The 14,323-nt window shown below is 48.2% G+C and overlaps 1 protein-coding gene across 1 annotated transcript in view; it reads right to left on the reverse strand.

Annotated features, from left to right (window-relative positions):
• Window positions 1-2,747: 2,747 nt before the first annotated feature.
• The window catches only part of LOC116836489 (protein eva-1 homolog C-like), a 331,266-nt gene continuing 319,690 nt past the window's right edge, over window positions 2,748-14,323 (reverse strand). The window contains exon 8 of the mRNA XM_032800125.1: window positions 2,748-4,116. Within this exon, the coding sequence (XP_032656016.1) occupies window positions 3,746-4,116 (371 nt within the window). The 3' untranslated portion in view covers window positions 2,748-3,745. The remainder of the gene's footprint in view (window positions 4,117-14,323) is intronic.

Here is a 14,323-nt window from a genome sequence, read left to right on the forward strand (position 1 = left end):
GGAGAAAAAAACAGTTACTCACCTTCTCATAGCTGTTGTTCTTCAAGATGTGGTGTTCATGTCAATTCCAAACAGGTGTGTGTGCGCATGTGTGCACAAGAGCCACAAGATTTTTCCAATCGCAGCATCCATCGGCTCTGCCTGGGAACCCCCTGGAGTTGCTTCTCCATGGCACACAATATGTGCACACCTGCTCCTGCTCTTATCGGAGCGATAGAGTGTGACTCTGAGGTCTCCAAAAAAAAAGACCATGGAGGAACCATGCTTCAGGGCACTGAGTGTCGGGAGCTTGCGGACCGACCGGGTTCTCTCTCCGGAGATGCTGGTTCCAGAGGGTGCTGTGGAGAAGGATGGCACCAGAACTTTATCACTGGCCTCCCTCTTGATCACACCTGAGGCTGCGGTGGTGCAGATGGGGCCGGAGCTGCCACGAGAACGGCGCCGTGAGACACAGCAAGTCTTGAGCCACCTCAAAAGCCTCTGGCGTTGAGGCGAGCGGCAGTTGCTGGCCAGTCGGGTCTGGAGAGCATGGTGGGCCCAGACTCAACTGCCTTGCTTGGGCAGGAGTCAACGCAGCCCTGCCAGGGGACCTAGTGCTGTGGCCCAACTGGAGTCTCATAGTCATTGTCTCCTTAGATTTGGCTGTGGGAGAAAGATCTCTCTCTGGCTTCTTTTTCTTCTTAGACACCAGCAACTGAAACCAGTGCCTGGCTGCCAGTTGGCCACAGGAGGAGCCATGTCGGTGCCGAGCATCTCAGGAGGAGTCCTTTCTCGGCACTGGTCCCCAGGATGACAGCGCCGGGGCACTTCATGCCACTGAGGACATGATGGGTGCGGGGTCCCTAGACTACGGGTCTGAGTGGGGGCAAAGAGCTGCACCCATTAGAAGAACCGTAAACCGCTGTTTCCTTTCTTTAATAGTTCTGGGACGGAACTTGCGGCGGATCCTACACCAGTCCTTTTGGTGACCTTCCCATTAAACAAGAGGCGTGGGGGTCAGTCTCTGGCATGCGCTTAGTGCAGACCTCAGAGGTGTTAAACCCCGGAGACTGCAGCATATCCTGGTTCCAGGGAGTCAGAAGGGGGGAACCCCCAACTAACTCTAAACGAACTATACCACACTAACTAAGAAGAACTATGTACAATAATGGGGCTGAAACGCTTGCTAAGCAAGGGCTGTGGGACATTCCAGCTAACCATCACTGGCAGTAAGAAGGAACTGAGGGGATGGCAGGTCAGCAGGGCTCTATATTGAGCGCCATAAAAGTGCCACTCCAGGGGGTGCTCAGGTCAACCCGACAGACGCTGCTAGGGGAAAAAATCTTCCAGCTAGCGATTGGAATGGACATGAACAAGCATTCGAAGAAGAACTTGTCTGACCTTCTGGGGCAACTATGAAAAAGCCTTGGCAAACTATCAGCACCTGAGTGACTTAGTCTGCATCCTCACTGCAAAGTGGGCAGGCTACCAGCCCAAGTGGAAGCAGAATCCAAGCAGAACCCAGATGGGCCCTATGGCCCAGGTTCAAAGTCTCACCAAAATGGTGTGAAAGGGCTGTGTGTGGACGGGACAGGGGAATTAGGAGCAACACCAGAGTAAGAACCTAAGTTAATGTATTCATTGCAGAGTTATGACCTAGCTAATAAAATCTAGCACATATTATACATGAAGCACTAAAATTTGCTAATGAATATTAAGGGTTTGGGTTTTTTTAAAGTTTCTCAAGTGTTTTTATTAATTTAACACTGGCATCTGTCACTATCAAGTACCCGGGGCCGGCAAGGCTTGGGACGTTGGGCTACATTCAAAACACCTTGAAATGAATAGAAGTTGCTCCACTGACTTCAAGGAGCTTTGGAACAAGCCTTTATAGAACTGATTCATACAGCAGCTGTTCATGGAAGCAGGCACCACTGAAAGAGGTTGATGTGCTCAGAGAAGAATGGAAAAGGGTGCATAAGGGTGTGAGAGGAGCCCTAGGCATGGATAGGATTTAACAGCTATTTAGGGTATGTCATAGAGTTTGAGGCCAGAGTGGACCACCTGATCATGTAGTCTGGCTGTCTGTATATCACAGGCTACCATCATCACCCAGCATCAACACACTAAACCCATCCACCAAAATTAAACCAAATATTGCGGCTCACAAGAGATTAGGCTATGAAGTGCCACAGGCAGAGAATAGGAGGGACTGAGGTGTAGCTCTGCAATGGCCGGGAAATGATTGACATATACCCAGGCAGTGATCCCCACCCACACGTTGAAGAGGAAGACAACCTCCTCCATCAAATTCACTGTCAATTTAACCAGGGGGGAAATTCCTTCCTGGCCCCACATAAGATGATCAGTTAGACCCTGAGCATGTGAGCAAGAACAAGCCAGCGAAGCACCATGAGAGAGAGAGAGAGAGTGTGAGTGTGAGTGTGTGTGTGTGTGTGTGTGTGTGTGTGTGTGTAAACCCAAGTTAAAAGCCAAGTTGCTGTATCTTCACTGCTTTTTTAACTTGCGTTGACTAACCTGAGTTAAGAACACATCTTCTCTTGCAGTGTAGATGTACCCTTAGACCAGTGGTGGGGAACCCATGGGCCACAGGTTGCCCACCACTGCCTTAGACACTTGCGTCAGCTTTGAGTGGCTGCAAAAGCTTGTTGTTCTTCCAAAGTATCTTACTGCAGAGAAGCATGAGCCAAAAGCAAAGATGCAACTCAAAATAGATATAAACAAAGCAGAGTTTATTTCGCATTTATTTCTCACCCTGCTGGAGTATTTGGCCCATTTCATCCCTATTTTCCTCTTGTAAATACAAACCTTTTCTTTTATTTTTTTTAATAAAATATATAAAACATTGTGCATCACTATCCATGGAAAACTGCAGTTTAACAATAAAAAAGAATAAGGCACATTGCTGTGCAGCCTCTTCAAATATATATATATATATATCAATTCAAAACAAACAAAACCCCTTTCAACCTCTTTGAGGCTGTTTAACATTTCACTGATCACTGACACATCTCCTATAATACCATAATTTCACTGCTGGGGGCAGGTTGGTTTGTGGGGAAGGAGATGGGGAAACATACTAAAAAAAAAACGGATTTTATCCCTGAGGTGTCAGTAAAAAAAAAAATGCTGCCATTGAAAAGCAGATTAAAACACCATCTTAAATAACAGGACACACGGTTGAACGTCCAAGCACCAAGATGATTTCATGGCATAAGAATCCCCACATCTCATAAAGTCACAAGCCAGTCACTCATCATGTGCTTGTGCCTCCCCAGCCCTCCCTTCCCATGTTATCTTTCCTTTAATGGACACAGAGTCTCCGTTTGCTTTCGATTCTCCTGAAATCTTTGGGGAAAGCAGAACACTGATGGTTTCCCTGGCAAGCATGAGAGCAGCATTTGTACTGTAGTGTGTTCAGCTTCCAAGATCTGGGGAAGGGCTTTACTTGTGTGCCTCTCACCCACTGTTGAACTACACCAAAAAGAGAAGCTGGCATCCATCTCTGCTGTAACCAGACTGATTCCAGAGAGAAAATACTAGGGGGTGATTTCCTGGTGTCCGTAGCAATAAGTCAGGAAAAAGGGGAAGGTGAAAGCTTTATTGCTGTCCATCCACACTGCTCCAGTTAGCTATTCTGAAAGGAAAAGGGGAAACTCCATGTAACATTTCTTTCCTCTCTCTCCTCTTTAGCAGGGCCAGGAAGACTTAGGCTGCAGTGCCGGCCTGTGGGATTTTCCAACACTCAGTAATAGCGGTTCAGACTTCTGGTCCCTGGAATGTCTGGCTGTCCATTCATCCATATCTCCCGGATGATGCGCTCTCGCTCTTCCAGCCTCTGAGCCCTCTCCAGCTCCTCGGCCGAGGTGAAGACATTCATGTTCAAAGTCCTTTCGAACCTGCGGTGCCTGCGGGCCGACAGGTCCGAAGTGGTGTCCGAATCGTCCTCGCTGTCACTGCTGTCGCTGTCACTTTCTGGCTCCCGAGGCAGCTTTTTCCCCGGGGATTGCTTGCAGTCAGTTCGGCAGGACACCTTCAGCACCAAGGCCAACAGTGTCAAGATGAGTCCGATGCATACCCCAGAGACGAAATACAGAGCAGCACGCTCAGGATTTTCTGCAAGGAGAAAAGAAATGATTCTCAGAGGACAAGGTATAAAATAACTTGGTCACATGGGGCAGCTGCACAAGTTCAAACAGAACAAGTTTCTCTGGAGGTTCAGGTCTTCTCCTGGTTTCATGATGGTATTTCCAAAGCTTCCATTGCATCACCCCAATGGAGTCAATGGGATCCAGTGGTAGAACATGTGCCTGAGGCATTTACTGCATACACACCATGAGCTGCTTATGTCCTAAAGCCATCCAATATTTTAAAGGAGCAGCCCAACAGATTAAATGCTAACTCCAGTGCCCACGTGAGTGGGATCGTGAAGCCAGCAAGCTGCACAGTCAGCAGTGACTGAGTGCACCTTTCTGCCCCATACATTATTGGCCAAGGAATAAAGATGATGATAAAGCTCTAATGCTTCTGTCTGCACCTTTGCACAGCTGAAATGGCAAGCCTTGCACCAAGAAAGTGGGAAATGATCTATTCATAGCATTCATTTGTTCATCTAAGGCAAACATGCTGGCTTTCTGCCCAGACCACAAAAATGTACTGCCAATGATACCCCAAAATACACGGAGCCAGGGCATTAACTTGACAGATTCCGCAGAAAAAACATTTCTGAGACAATATCATGAGACTTTGAAGGATCCATATTGTATTTTAAACTGTCATCTTATTTTTGTATTGCTTAGGCATTGGATTTTTTAGACGTGTAATTATGATAATTACACGTGATTTCCATTTACGTCTTATAGCAACAAAGCTGTTGATCCAACAAAGGATGAAGATGAACTCGGCAAAATAGCTAGAGCCAAATTCAATCCTGTTAATTCAAGTTGGAGCCCTGCAAGGGAATCAAACTTTAGGGCCAGATCCTCAGATCTGGAGCAGCTCCAATGAAGGCAGTGGTGGAACTGTGACATTTTACACGAGCTGAGAATTGGGCCTTCAGGCTCTGGAAGATATCTGTCCCATTCAGGCCAACTCTGCCTTCACTGGGTCCCCTTACATCCTTAGAAACGAGAGCAGAAGTGGGTCCTCTAGGTCTGGTTTCCTTCAAGTGGAGTTTTCAACAGGCAAGCAGGAAACATCCCCAAAATCACTTCGAGGAGATTTTTAGTGTGTAAAAGCTGGGGTATTATTGGAGGTGTTTATGTGGCTGAATCAGTCCTGAAGTGTATAATGGGGGTGAGGCACACCCCATATGTAAATTCAAATAATACAGCCAATTTCAGTCTTGATCTCAACGTAATAATCTCAAATCCATTGCATCTAATACTCCCTTAAAATATGGGGCCACAAATTAAAGAACAGAGCATATTTTTAAATGTTCCATAGCATCAGACTGTGAATCTGGGTTTGAAAGAGGTTAAAGGTCACTACAAAGGCCAATATCTGACGATGGCACAGCTACAGCAAGCAGTAGGAGAAGAATCCCAAACAGGAACTTGATACAGTGTTTGATGTAATGCAGTTGGCATACTGCCCTTTATTCAGCATGAAGCTTTGCAATACATTCCTCACTGCAATAAAAACCTTAGTTCAGGCCCTCTTCAGATGCCTCCATCAGCTTCACCTCCTCGCTGTCTGGATCCAATTTAAATTCCATGTCTTTGCCTTCAAGGCCCTATGCATTCAGGGGGCCACTCCTCTGCTTCTGTTTCTACTCACCTCACCCCCAACCTCCTTCACTCTGCACAAGCTAGCAGACCAACTGCCCACTTTGTGCCTCCTCCTATCTCTGGGCCTTCTTTCATGCTGCTCCATCTGCCTGGGCCCCGCTGCTTGATCCAGTCCATCTGCTTCACTCCCTCCCTGTTCAAGCCCTTTCTTAACACCACATTTCTCTAAGGAGGCTCATGAACCCAACCTCCGTCCATGGGGTTCTAACTTACTGAAACAGATACGTGAGAACAAAGATATTTCAATCCATGGAACTGACAAAATGGGTGCTGAGTCTCACTGTTCAGTTGCACTGCTATCTGTTGCTGCTCTGGCACCCTGCTTTGTCAGGTCTCCATTTAGATTGCTCTTTGGGGGCAGAGAGCTTGGGTGAAATCCTAGTAAAACTGCTATTGACTTAAATGGAGCCAGGGAGTCACCCTTCGTCTTCATCCCTACCAACAAAGCACCTGACCCTGCTGCTGGCACTATACAAATAAACAAAAACAGGACGAGATTAGAGATTCTTTAGGACTGGGATTTTCAAAGGGGCCCAAGGGAGTTAGGTGCCTAACACCCATTGGTTTGAACATCCCTGAGTAAACTGCTCCATCCCTTCCCATATTCCCTTAAAATTGCCTTTTGGATTGCAGGATCCAGGTGGGGTGTTATTTTGTGCAGAAATTAACTTCACCCCTAAACTTTATTTTCAAGTGAACACACGGAGGGCTCCGAGGACTGGAAGAGAAGCAGTTAGCTGGGCTGATTTGCACTAGCAGAACTTGCTTACGGTTTGCCTAATCTGTGCCTGACTAATATGATTAGACTAAATTCACATACACATACAGGCTCATTTTAAAAAAAATATACATGTTGCATCACCAGTTCCATAGCTCACTCTTTTGCCACAATTCCTAAAAAGCAGCGTGTGGAACCTGGATTGGACTGAAAACATTTTTTCTCTTTCCCTTTTGCCAGTTTCCTTTTTTCTTCCACCCTCACTCTCTCCACTGTTCTAGCAACCATGGGCAGCTAGTGAGAGAACTGAAATTAGATTGCTTGTTAGCCAGTAATTTTTCATACACTACACACAACTCTAAATAGACAGTCCTTCATTCAGTACCAATGCAGTAATTGAATCTTTGGGCTCTGCTGGTATTCATGAGCTGTATTAGTTACCCAATCAGCATTCTTAAATGCTGGACACAAACTAGACTCCTTCATTGAACTGTAGCCCTGCAGACCTGGCATTTATCAGTTTATATGGCAGTCATACAGCAACCATCCTCCCAAAGCATGGGCCTTTTCGCACAGCAAAGGGGCAATTTAGGCCAACAACATAGTTCTGAAACAGCTAAATCATCGATGGCCAAGATTCTGGATTTTGAAACGTGACTAGTAATTTGGGGCACCTCCATTTTTTGGTGGCCAACTTGAGACACCTTAAAGGGGGGTTAACTTTCAGAGGGTGTGTTTTCAGCCTTTCGGAAACTCCGGCCTCTTTTAAGGCATTTCAGGTTTGGCAGTCAAACACAAAAGCACCTCAAATCACTAGTCATTTTTGAAAATATTATTAGTATTATTATTTGTATGGTGGTAATACCCAGGAGTGTCAGTAGGTCATGAACCAGGACCCCACTGAGAGGTGTTGGGGGGAGTATGTGGGGGTGGGGAGGGGTGTTAGAATTAATAGGAAACTGCACTATCCAGGACATTAGACATGGGTGACTTGCTTTACAAATCGAACAATATGGATCAATCCTTGACAATCTTAACTGACGGCCATATTTTGCAGTCTTTCGTCAAGCAGAATTCCTCTTATTGAACACAGAATCACAGCTGTTGCCCTGAGAACGGCCACACCTGTGCACTTGCAGTCTGTTAAGTGTAAGGGGCTTTTTTCAGACCAGTTTTCAGGGTGTGAGTGTGGGGAGGGGGATGGACTTCAAACTCTAACTACGCATTTAAAAATAAATGTGCTCACTGCAACTTTCCATATTGTGGAGGACGGGGGGTCCTCTGACCCACTGGCTGGAAGAAAAGGGGCATTGTCCCTTTAAGGGCTCCCCCTACAACAGGGGGAAGGACGCGGAATGTTTGCAGAGGCAGACAGGAAGGGCAAGAAGCAGTTGGGGCCAGGTCAGGAGAAGGTCACTGCACAGTTCAGGTTCACACTGCCTGAGTGCTGTAAGCATCTGCTGGCTGTTTAGTGAAAGGACTTGATAGTGTCAGTCCAGATTTCAGTAGGCAGATGACAAAGCACAATATCAGACTGCGCACTAATTGGCACACCTGTTGCCAGGCTACAAGGACCGTATTAGCATAGGGAAACAGCTCCAGAGTGCCTGAGACCCAACTCCTCAAAGGCATTCAGGTGCGAGTTCCAACTGGTTTCAGGGGCAGTTAGGCATCTAACTACCTTTAGGGAGCGAGGCCTCAAGGGACACAGGGCTTGTCTACACTTGCAGCGCTACAGCAGCACAGCTGCGCCACTGTTGCACTTAATGAGGACACAACCTACCCTGATGGAAGAGCTTCTCCTGTTGGCATAGGTAATCCACCTCCCCAAGAGGCGGTAGCTAAGTCAATGGGAGAAGCCCTCCCATCAACACAGCGCTGTCCACACTGGGGGTTAGCTCAGTATAACGATGTCCCTTAGAGGTGTGGATTTTCGTACTGATACCGCCCATAAGATCCTATTGTAAACCAAGGCTGAGTGAAATTCAGTGGGATTTCGGCTCCCAAGTCACATAGGGCCCTTTTGAAAAATGTTGCCTCAGAGACTAGGGTTGCCAGGTGTCCGGTTTTTGACTGGAATGCCCGGTGAAAAAGGGACCCTGGCGGCTCTGGTCAGCACTTCTGACTGGGCTGTTAAAAGTCTGGTCGGCGGTTCAGCAGGGCTAAGACAGGGTCCCTGCCTGCCCTGGGTCTGCACAGGTCTCCGGAAGTGGCTGGTATGTCCCTGCAGCCCCTAGGCTCAGATGCAATCAAGGAACCTCTGCGCGCTGCTCCTGCCTCAAGCGCCAGCTCCACAGCTCCCATTGGCCGGAAACAGTGGCGCCTGTGGATGTGGGCAGTGTCCACGGCATAGAGCCGCCTGGCTGTGCCTTTGCCTAGAGGCCGGACATGGCGGCCGCTTCTGGGAGCAGCACAGAGCCAGAGCAGGCAGGGAGCCTGCCTTAGCCCCACTGTGCCGCCAACCGGGAGCCGCCTGAGGTAAATGCCACCCGGCTGGAGCCCACACCCTGAGCGCCCTGCCCCAGCCTTGAGCCCCCTCCTGCAGCCATACTCCCTCCTGGAACCCACATCCATTCCGACACCCCAACCCCCTTCCCCAGCCCTAAGCCCCATCCCACACCCTGAACCTCTCATTTCTGGCCCCAACCCAGAGCCCTCACCACCTCCCACATCCCAACCCCGTGCCCCAGCCCAGTGAAAGTGAGTGAGGGTGGGGGAGAGCGAGCGACGGAGAGAGAGGGGCTGGAGTGAGTGGGGGCGGGGCTCCAGAGAAGGGGCGGGGCAAGGGTGTTTGGTTTTCTGCAATTAGAAAGTTGGAGACTCTATCAGAGACTAATCCACTCTCTCTCCCTCAATCCTTCCAGAGCAGAGTTGAAGCATTCTGGCAAGACTGTTGTTGCCAGGTGGCTAAATAGTGGATTTCTGTCTCTTGGATTGTCAGTCCAGCACATACACTAAAATCCCATTAAAAATTAAATAAAATAGATTCTACTTTTCTCATTACAATGTACTTCTGGCTCTTCGATAGCCCCCACTGCTGTAGTAACTGAGCACTTCAAAATCTTTAATGTATTTATCCTCACAACACCCTGGTGAGGTAGGGACGTTCTATTAACCCTAGTTGACTGTTGAGGAACTGAAGCATTGGGTCCTGAATGCACTTTACGCACCTAAATCCTTATTCCTATTCCACTGTGGAGTAATACTTAAATAGTCATTGGGCAAGAACACAAGAATGAGCCTATATGCCAGTGGTTAGGGCACCCACCTGGGATCTGGTCCCTCTAATCCAATAGATTTCATTATTTATCCACAGTGAAAGGGGAGCTTGAGGGAGCCCTACATCAAACTGTCCTGCTGGCCTGTGTTTAAGACACGCACACGCGTGAGTGATGGACACTTCTTTTCAGATCCCTTCTCCCCTTTAGGCAGAGAGAGGGAAATTGAGGCAGGATCTCCCACCTCCCGGCTAAGTGCTCTAACCATGGGGCTAAAAGTTATAAAAAAGATGGGCAGCCCCAACCCAGATTTTCCCTGGGACCCGATCCACTAGGCAGCTTCTAAGCATCCCTACCAGATTGGATGAACACCTGTCTTCCCTGGTTTGTGAATTGCTCTGGGGCTTAGGCAGGAGATAGGTGCCCAGACACCCGGGGAGAGGCAGCAGAGACAGAAACAGAGGTGCCCAGGGAACTTCTTCCCTAAAAACTTAAGCAGGGTTTCAGCCGGAGTTTTGTGCATTGCCGTGGAGCCAAAACTGGCATGTAGGCAGCTAATTCCTTTTGCACATTCAGGCTTACATGATTTTCCCAAGGTCACACAGGAAGTCATGAGCAGAGCAGGGAATTGAACTCAGATCTCCTAACAGCCAGGCTAGTATCCTTCCCCTCAGTATAGATTGTGCATAGGGTGGGTATCAATATCCATTTGGTAGATTGTTCCATATGCCCCTTGGTGTGAAGAAGTCGAGGTTTACAGGATTATCCACTGTAAGAGATTCCTCCCTTGGTTTCAGACGACATCTGTGAGATACATTTTTCCCCTCTACGGTAATCAAGACCCATCCTGGAGCGCCATGCAATCTCCTTAGCAGTGATTAACTCTCCCCCTCTATGGTGCCTCTCTTTCTGGACTGGGCATGCAGCTGAAAAGGTCATTGATTGAAGAGTGCTAAATCACTTCTTTTAATGTATGTAGCCAAAAGGCACATGCCTCCCCTCTCCCTGTGTATGGAACGCACACAGTTTTCTAGAGGCTTCACACTAGCCAAAATTAGAAACACATTTTTTTAAAAAGAAACCAAGTAAACAACAATTATTGAGGCTATTTCCTATGAGTTAACGATCAGCTGGGAGCATCAGCCCGGACAGTCATTAATTCTCCAGGAAATGGCCCAGGCCAAGGTTGTTATTGCTATTATCGTGCTTTATTTTCTTCTTATCATTTTAATAAATAAAAATTAATCTGTGCAATACTGCATCTGATTTCCTGTGATGGCATCAGGCCCTCAGAGAGCTCAGCGGGGAGGAGGGGTTTCTCATTAACATCACTCACTGCACTGTGCGTTCGCTGCATCTCTTCTAAGGTACAGCAGCCAGTTGGACTCACCATGTTAGGACTGTGATGTAACGGAGGGGACTCGCAGGGAGCCGCGTCTAACTTCTGGCACCAGCAATTTCAGAGGGAAGTTGGTCTGAGCTCCCCAGGATTGGTTTTTGGGAGTCGCTTGTTACCACATTGGCAGCATGTCACTGTTTAGGGGGAGTTATGGTGCCCGCTCCCCATTTGTCCCCTTTGCAAATTTCTATAGAAGTATTACTTTAAAAGTTCTGTGGGGTTGCATGAAACAAACAAACGCAAATTCCTTTGTGGCTGGAATGCTAAAGGGCCCTGACTAACCGCTTGGAGTGCCATGAGCAGGTTGATAAAGAAAGCAAACACTCCCACAAGTGGTTCTGGGACCTGCTATACTATACTGGCTTTTTGCACTCCTCTGCCATTAATAGGAACGTTGCATCTTTACACACAGACTTCAGCCAAAAAGATACAGGGAGTGGCCAGGACACGTCCCTTTGCATCTAACCTTCCCACCTGCTGCACAACACAGAAAATGCCAACAGGTGCTAGTGGCAGGTGTTTGCAGTCTCTCCATCTGCAGCTGCCCACCCACTTCCCATGGAGTTGGTCTGGAAATGCTTGCACTGGTCAGTATAGTCAGCTTCTGAATGGCTTTCCTCAAGCTGAGACAGGAGGCAGCTGTAGTCAGGAAATGAAGCATCTGCTCTATTTTTGTCTGTTGCTTGGAAGCCCGACAGACAGGTGTGCAGCAGCATGGTGCAATGAAACACGGAGGGCCCACAACTCCCATAGACTTCAGTGGGGACTGAGGGTGCACATCACCTTGCAGGACAGGCCCCCAAAAGAGAATATTTTTTTTTAAATTGTCACCTCTAGCCCTTGTGTCTTTACTGCTAGCACAACCAGTTCACCAGCACAGAACAGCCCTAAATCTAGAAGAATAACCTGCTTTACGGGGAAGGTGTGAGGATTAGAGACGTCTCCAGGCCAAATTCCTAGATTTGAGCTACAATTTTGGCAAACTTTAGATCTCAGACCAAATTTCACGTCTGATTTCTCTCATAATCAACTAACCCCCAAATCCAAAAGTGACAGAAATGGGGGCAGGGAGGCTGGTGGAAGTAGGATTCAGATTCAGGGCTAGAGTTTGTGCCTTGAGTGCATCTCTATTGACAATTCATTAATGCTTGTAAAATGCTTTCAGGGCTTTTAATGGGAGGCATCACGGAACTGCAAACCTTTATTATGTTACCATTATATTTCTAACTATGTCTATTTGACCTGTTAAACTGTATTTAATCCACATTACAAGAAAGGTTAAACCAGTCCCCTCAACACGGGTAGCACTCCAGTGGGGATGGAGCCTTAGTTGCACAAAGATATGCTGGATATTTTTCTGGGCAGACTAAGATCCAGCATTCACAGGTTTGGGTTTAGAAGAGGGGTGGGCAAACTTTCTGGCCCAAGGGCCACTTCTAGGTATGGAAATAGTATGGTGGGCCATGAATGCTCATAAAATTGGGGTTAGGGTGCAGGAGGGGGTGAGGACTCTGGCTAGGAGAGCGGGCTCCAGGATGGGGCCAGAAATGAGGAGTTCAGGGTGCAGGAGGGGGATCTGGGCTGGGGCAAGGAGGGTAGAGTGCAGGGGAGGGGGGGTGAGGGCTCCAGCTGGGGGTGTGGGCTCTGGGATGGGGCTGGGGGTGCAGGAAGGTGCTCTGGGCTGGGACCAAGGCATTTGGAGGGAGGTGGTGGATCAGGGCTGGGGCAGAGGATTGGGGCATGAGAGAGGGTCGGGACTCTGGCTGGGGGTGCAGGCTCTGGAGTGGAACTGGGGATGAGTGGTTTGGGGTACAGGAGGGTGCTCTGCGCTGGGATTGATGGGTTCAGAGGGTGGGAGGGGGATCAGAGCTGGGGCAGGGGGTTGGAGCACCAAGGGGTGGCTCAGGTGTGGAGGCCCTGGGTGGCACTTCCCTCAAGCAGCTCCCAGAAGCAGTGGCATGTCACTCCTATGCGGAGGTGTGGCCAGGCAGCTCTGCTGCACACTGCGCCATCTGCAGGCGCTGCCCCTGCAGCTCCCATTGGACATGGTTCCTGACCAATGGGAGCTGCGAGGGTGGCACTTGGGATGGGGGCAACATGTGGAGTGGAGCCTTCTCATTGCCCCATGCATAGGAGCTGGAGGGGGGACACGTCACTGCTTCCAGGAGCCACGCAGAGGGGTCCCTGACTCTGCTCCCCAGCGGGAGCGCGAGGGATGGATTAAACCAGCTGGTGGGCCAGATGCGACCCACGGGCTGTAGTTTGCCCACCCCTGGTTTAGAGTGTATCTAAAGTTGAAATCAATGGAAGCTAGAGGTCTAAATACCTTTTGAAGATCTGGGCTTTAGTGTCTCTGTCCTGAGTACCCCACCTTTAACATGGAGATAGTAGCATTTCCCTGTCTCACAGGGGTGATGTGAGGATCGGATATGTTAAAGATGTTGAGGTTCTCAGACCCCCAAAATGATGGGAGCAACAGATAGATAGATTGATTAGATAGAGGATGCATTTACAGCAGCACTTTGCACTTCTTTCAGTGCAGGTGTCCATATCTATGAACCATGTAATATTCATTAATTTCTGAAGGACATTTATTTCTACATTAAGAATCTCTGCTTTAAAGGGACCCTGAAAAGTCATAGCACGATGCTGCCATCAGATGGATGGGGTTGGGGGGGTGGGGAGCAGGCAGGAACATAACTGTGCACTTAACACTACGGTGGTTTTTTTTGAAGTGTTACAAAAAGAACTATGCACAGAAATGTTCTCCTGAATCTACGTACATTTGCCAAAACTAGAAGGCCAAACCTTGTGCTGAGAACCAAAACACAACAGCCTTGTGCTAGTGCATGAGAACCAGAGAATGGCACCAAGGGGAAATAAAAGTGACCGGAGCTTTGTGCCTGAAAAAAAGAAAGCTCAGAATTGTTTGTATTTTAATCATTTCGGCCCTGATTCTGCAAGATTTATCCCCGTGCTTCCCTTGGCTTCACCTCATTGCAGTCAATGGGATTATTCACCATGTGCATGTGTCTTGTGAAATTGGGCATCACATTGTTAGCAAGACAGCTATGCATTTTAAAAAAAACCAAGGGTTGAGATTCAATCCTGCCCAATGGAGGGCCAACAACTGCATGCCCTGTCTCTGTTATGCCGGGGGGAAGGGGACTCATGTCCAGGGACAGTAGTTTTGCAATTC

The sequence above is a fragment of the Chelonoidis abingdonii genome, chromosome 3 (genome assembly GCF_003597395.2).
Source record: "Chelonoidis abingdonii isolate Lonesome George chromosome 3, CheloAbing_2.0, whole genome shotgun sequence".
In the NCBI taxonomy this organism is placed as follows: Eukaryota; Metazoa; Chordata; order Testudines; family Testudinidae; genus Chelonoidis; species Chelonoidis abingdonii.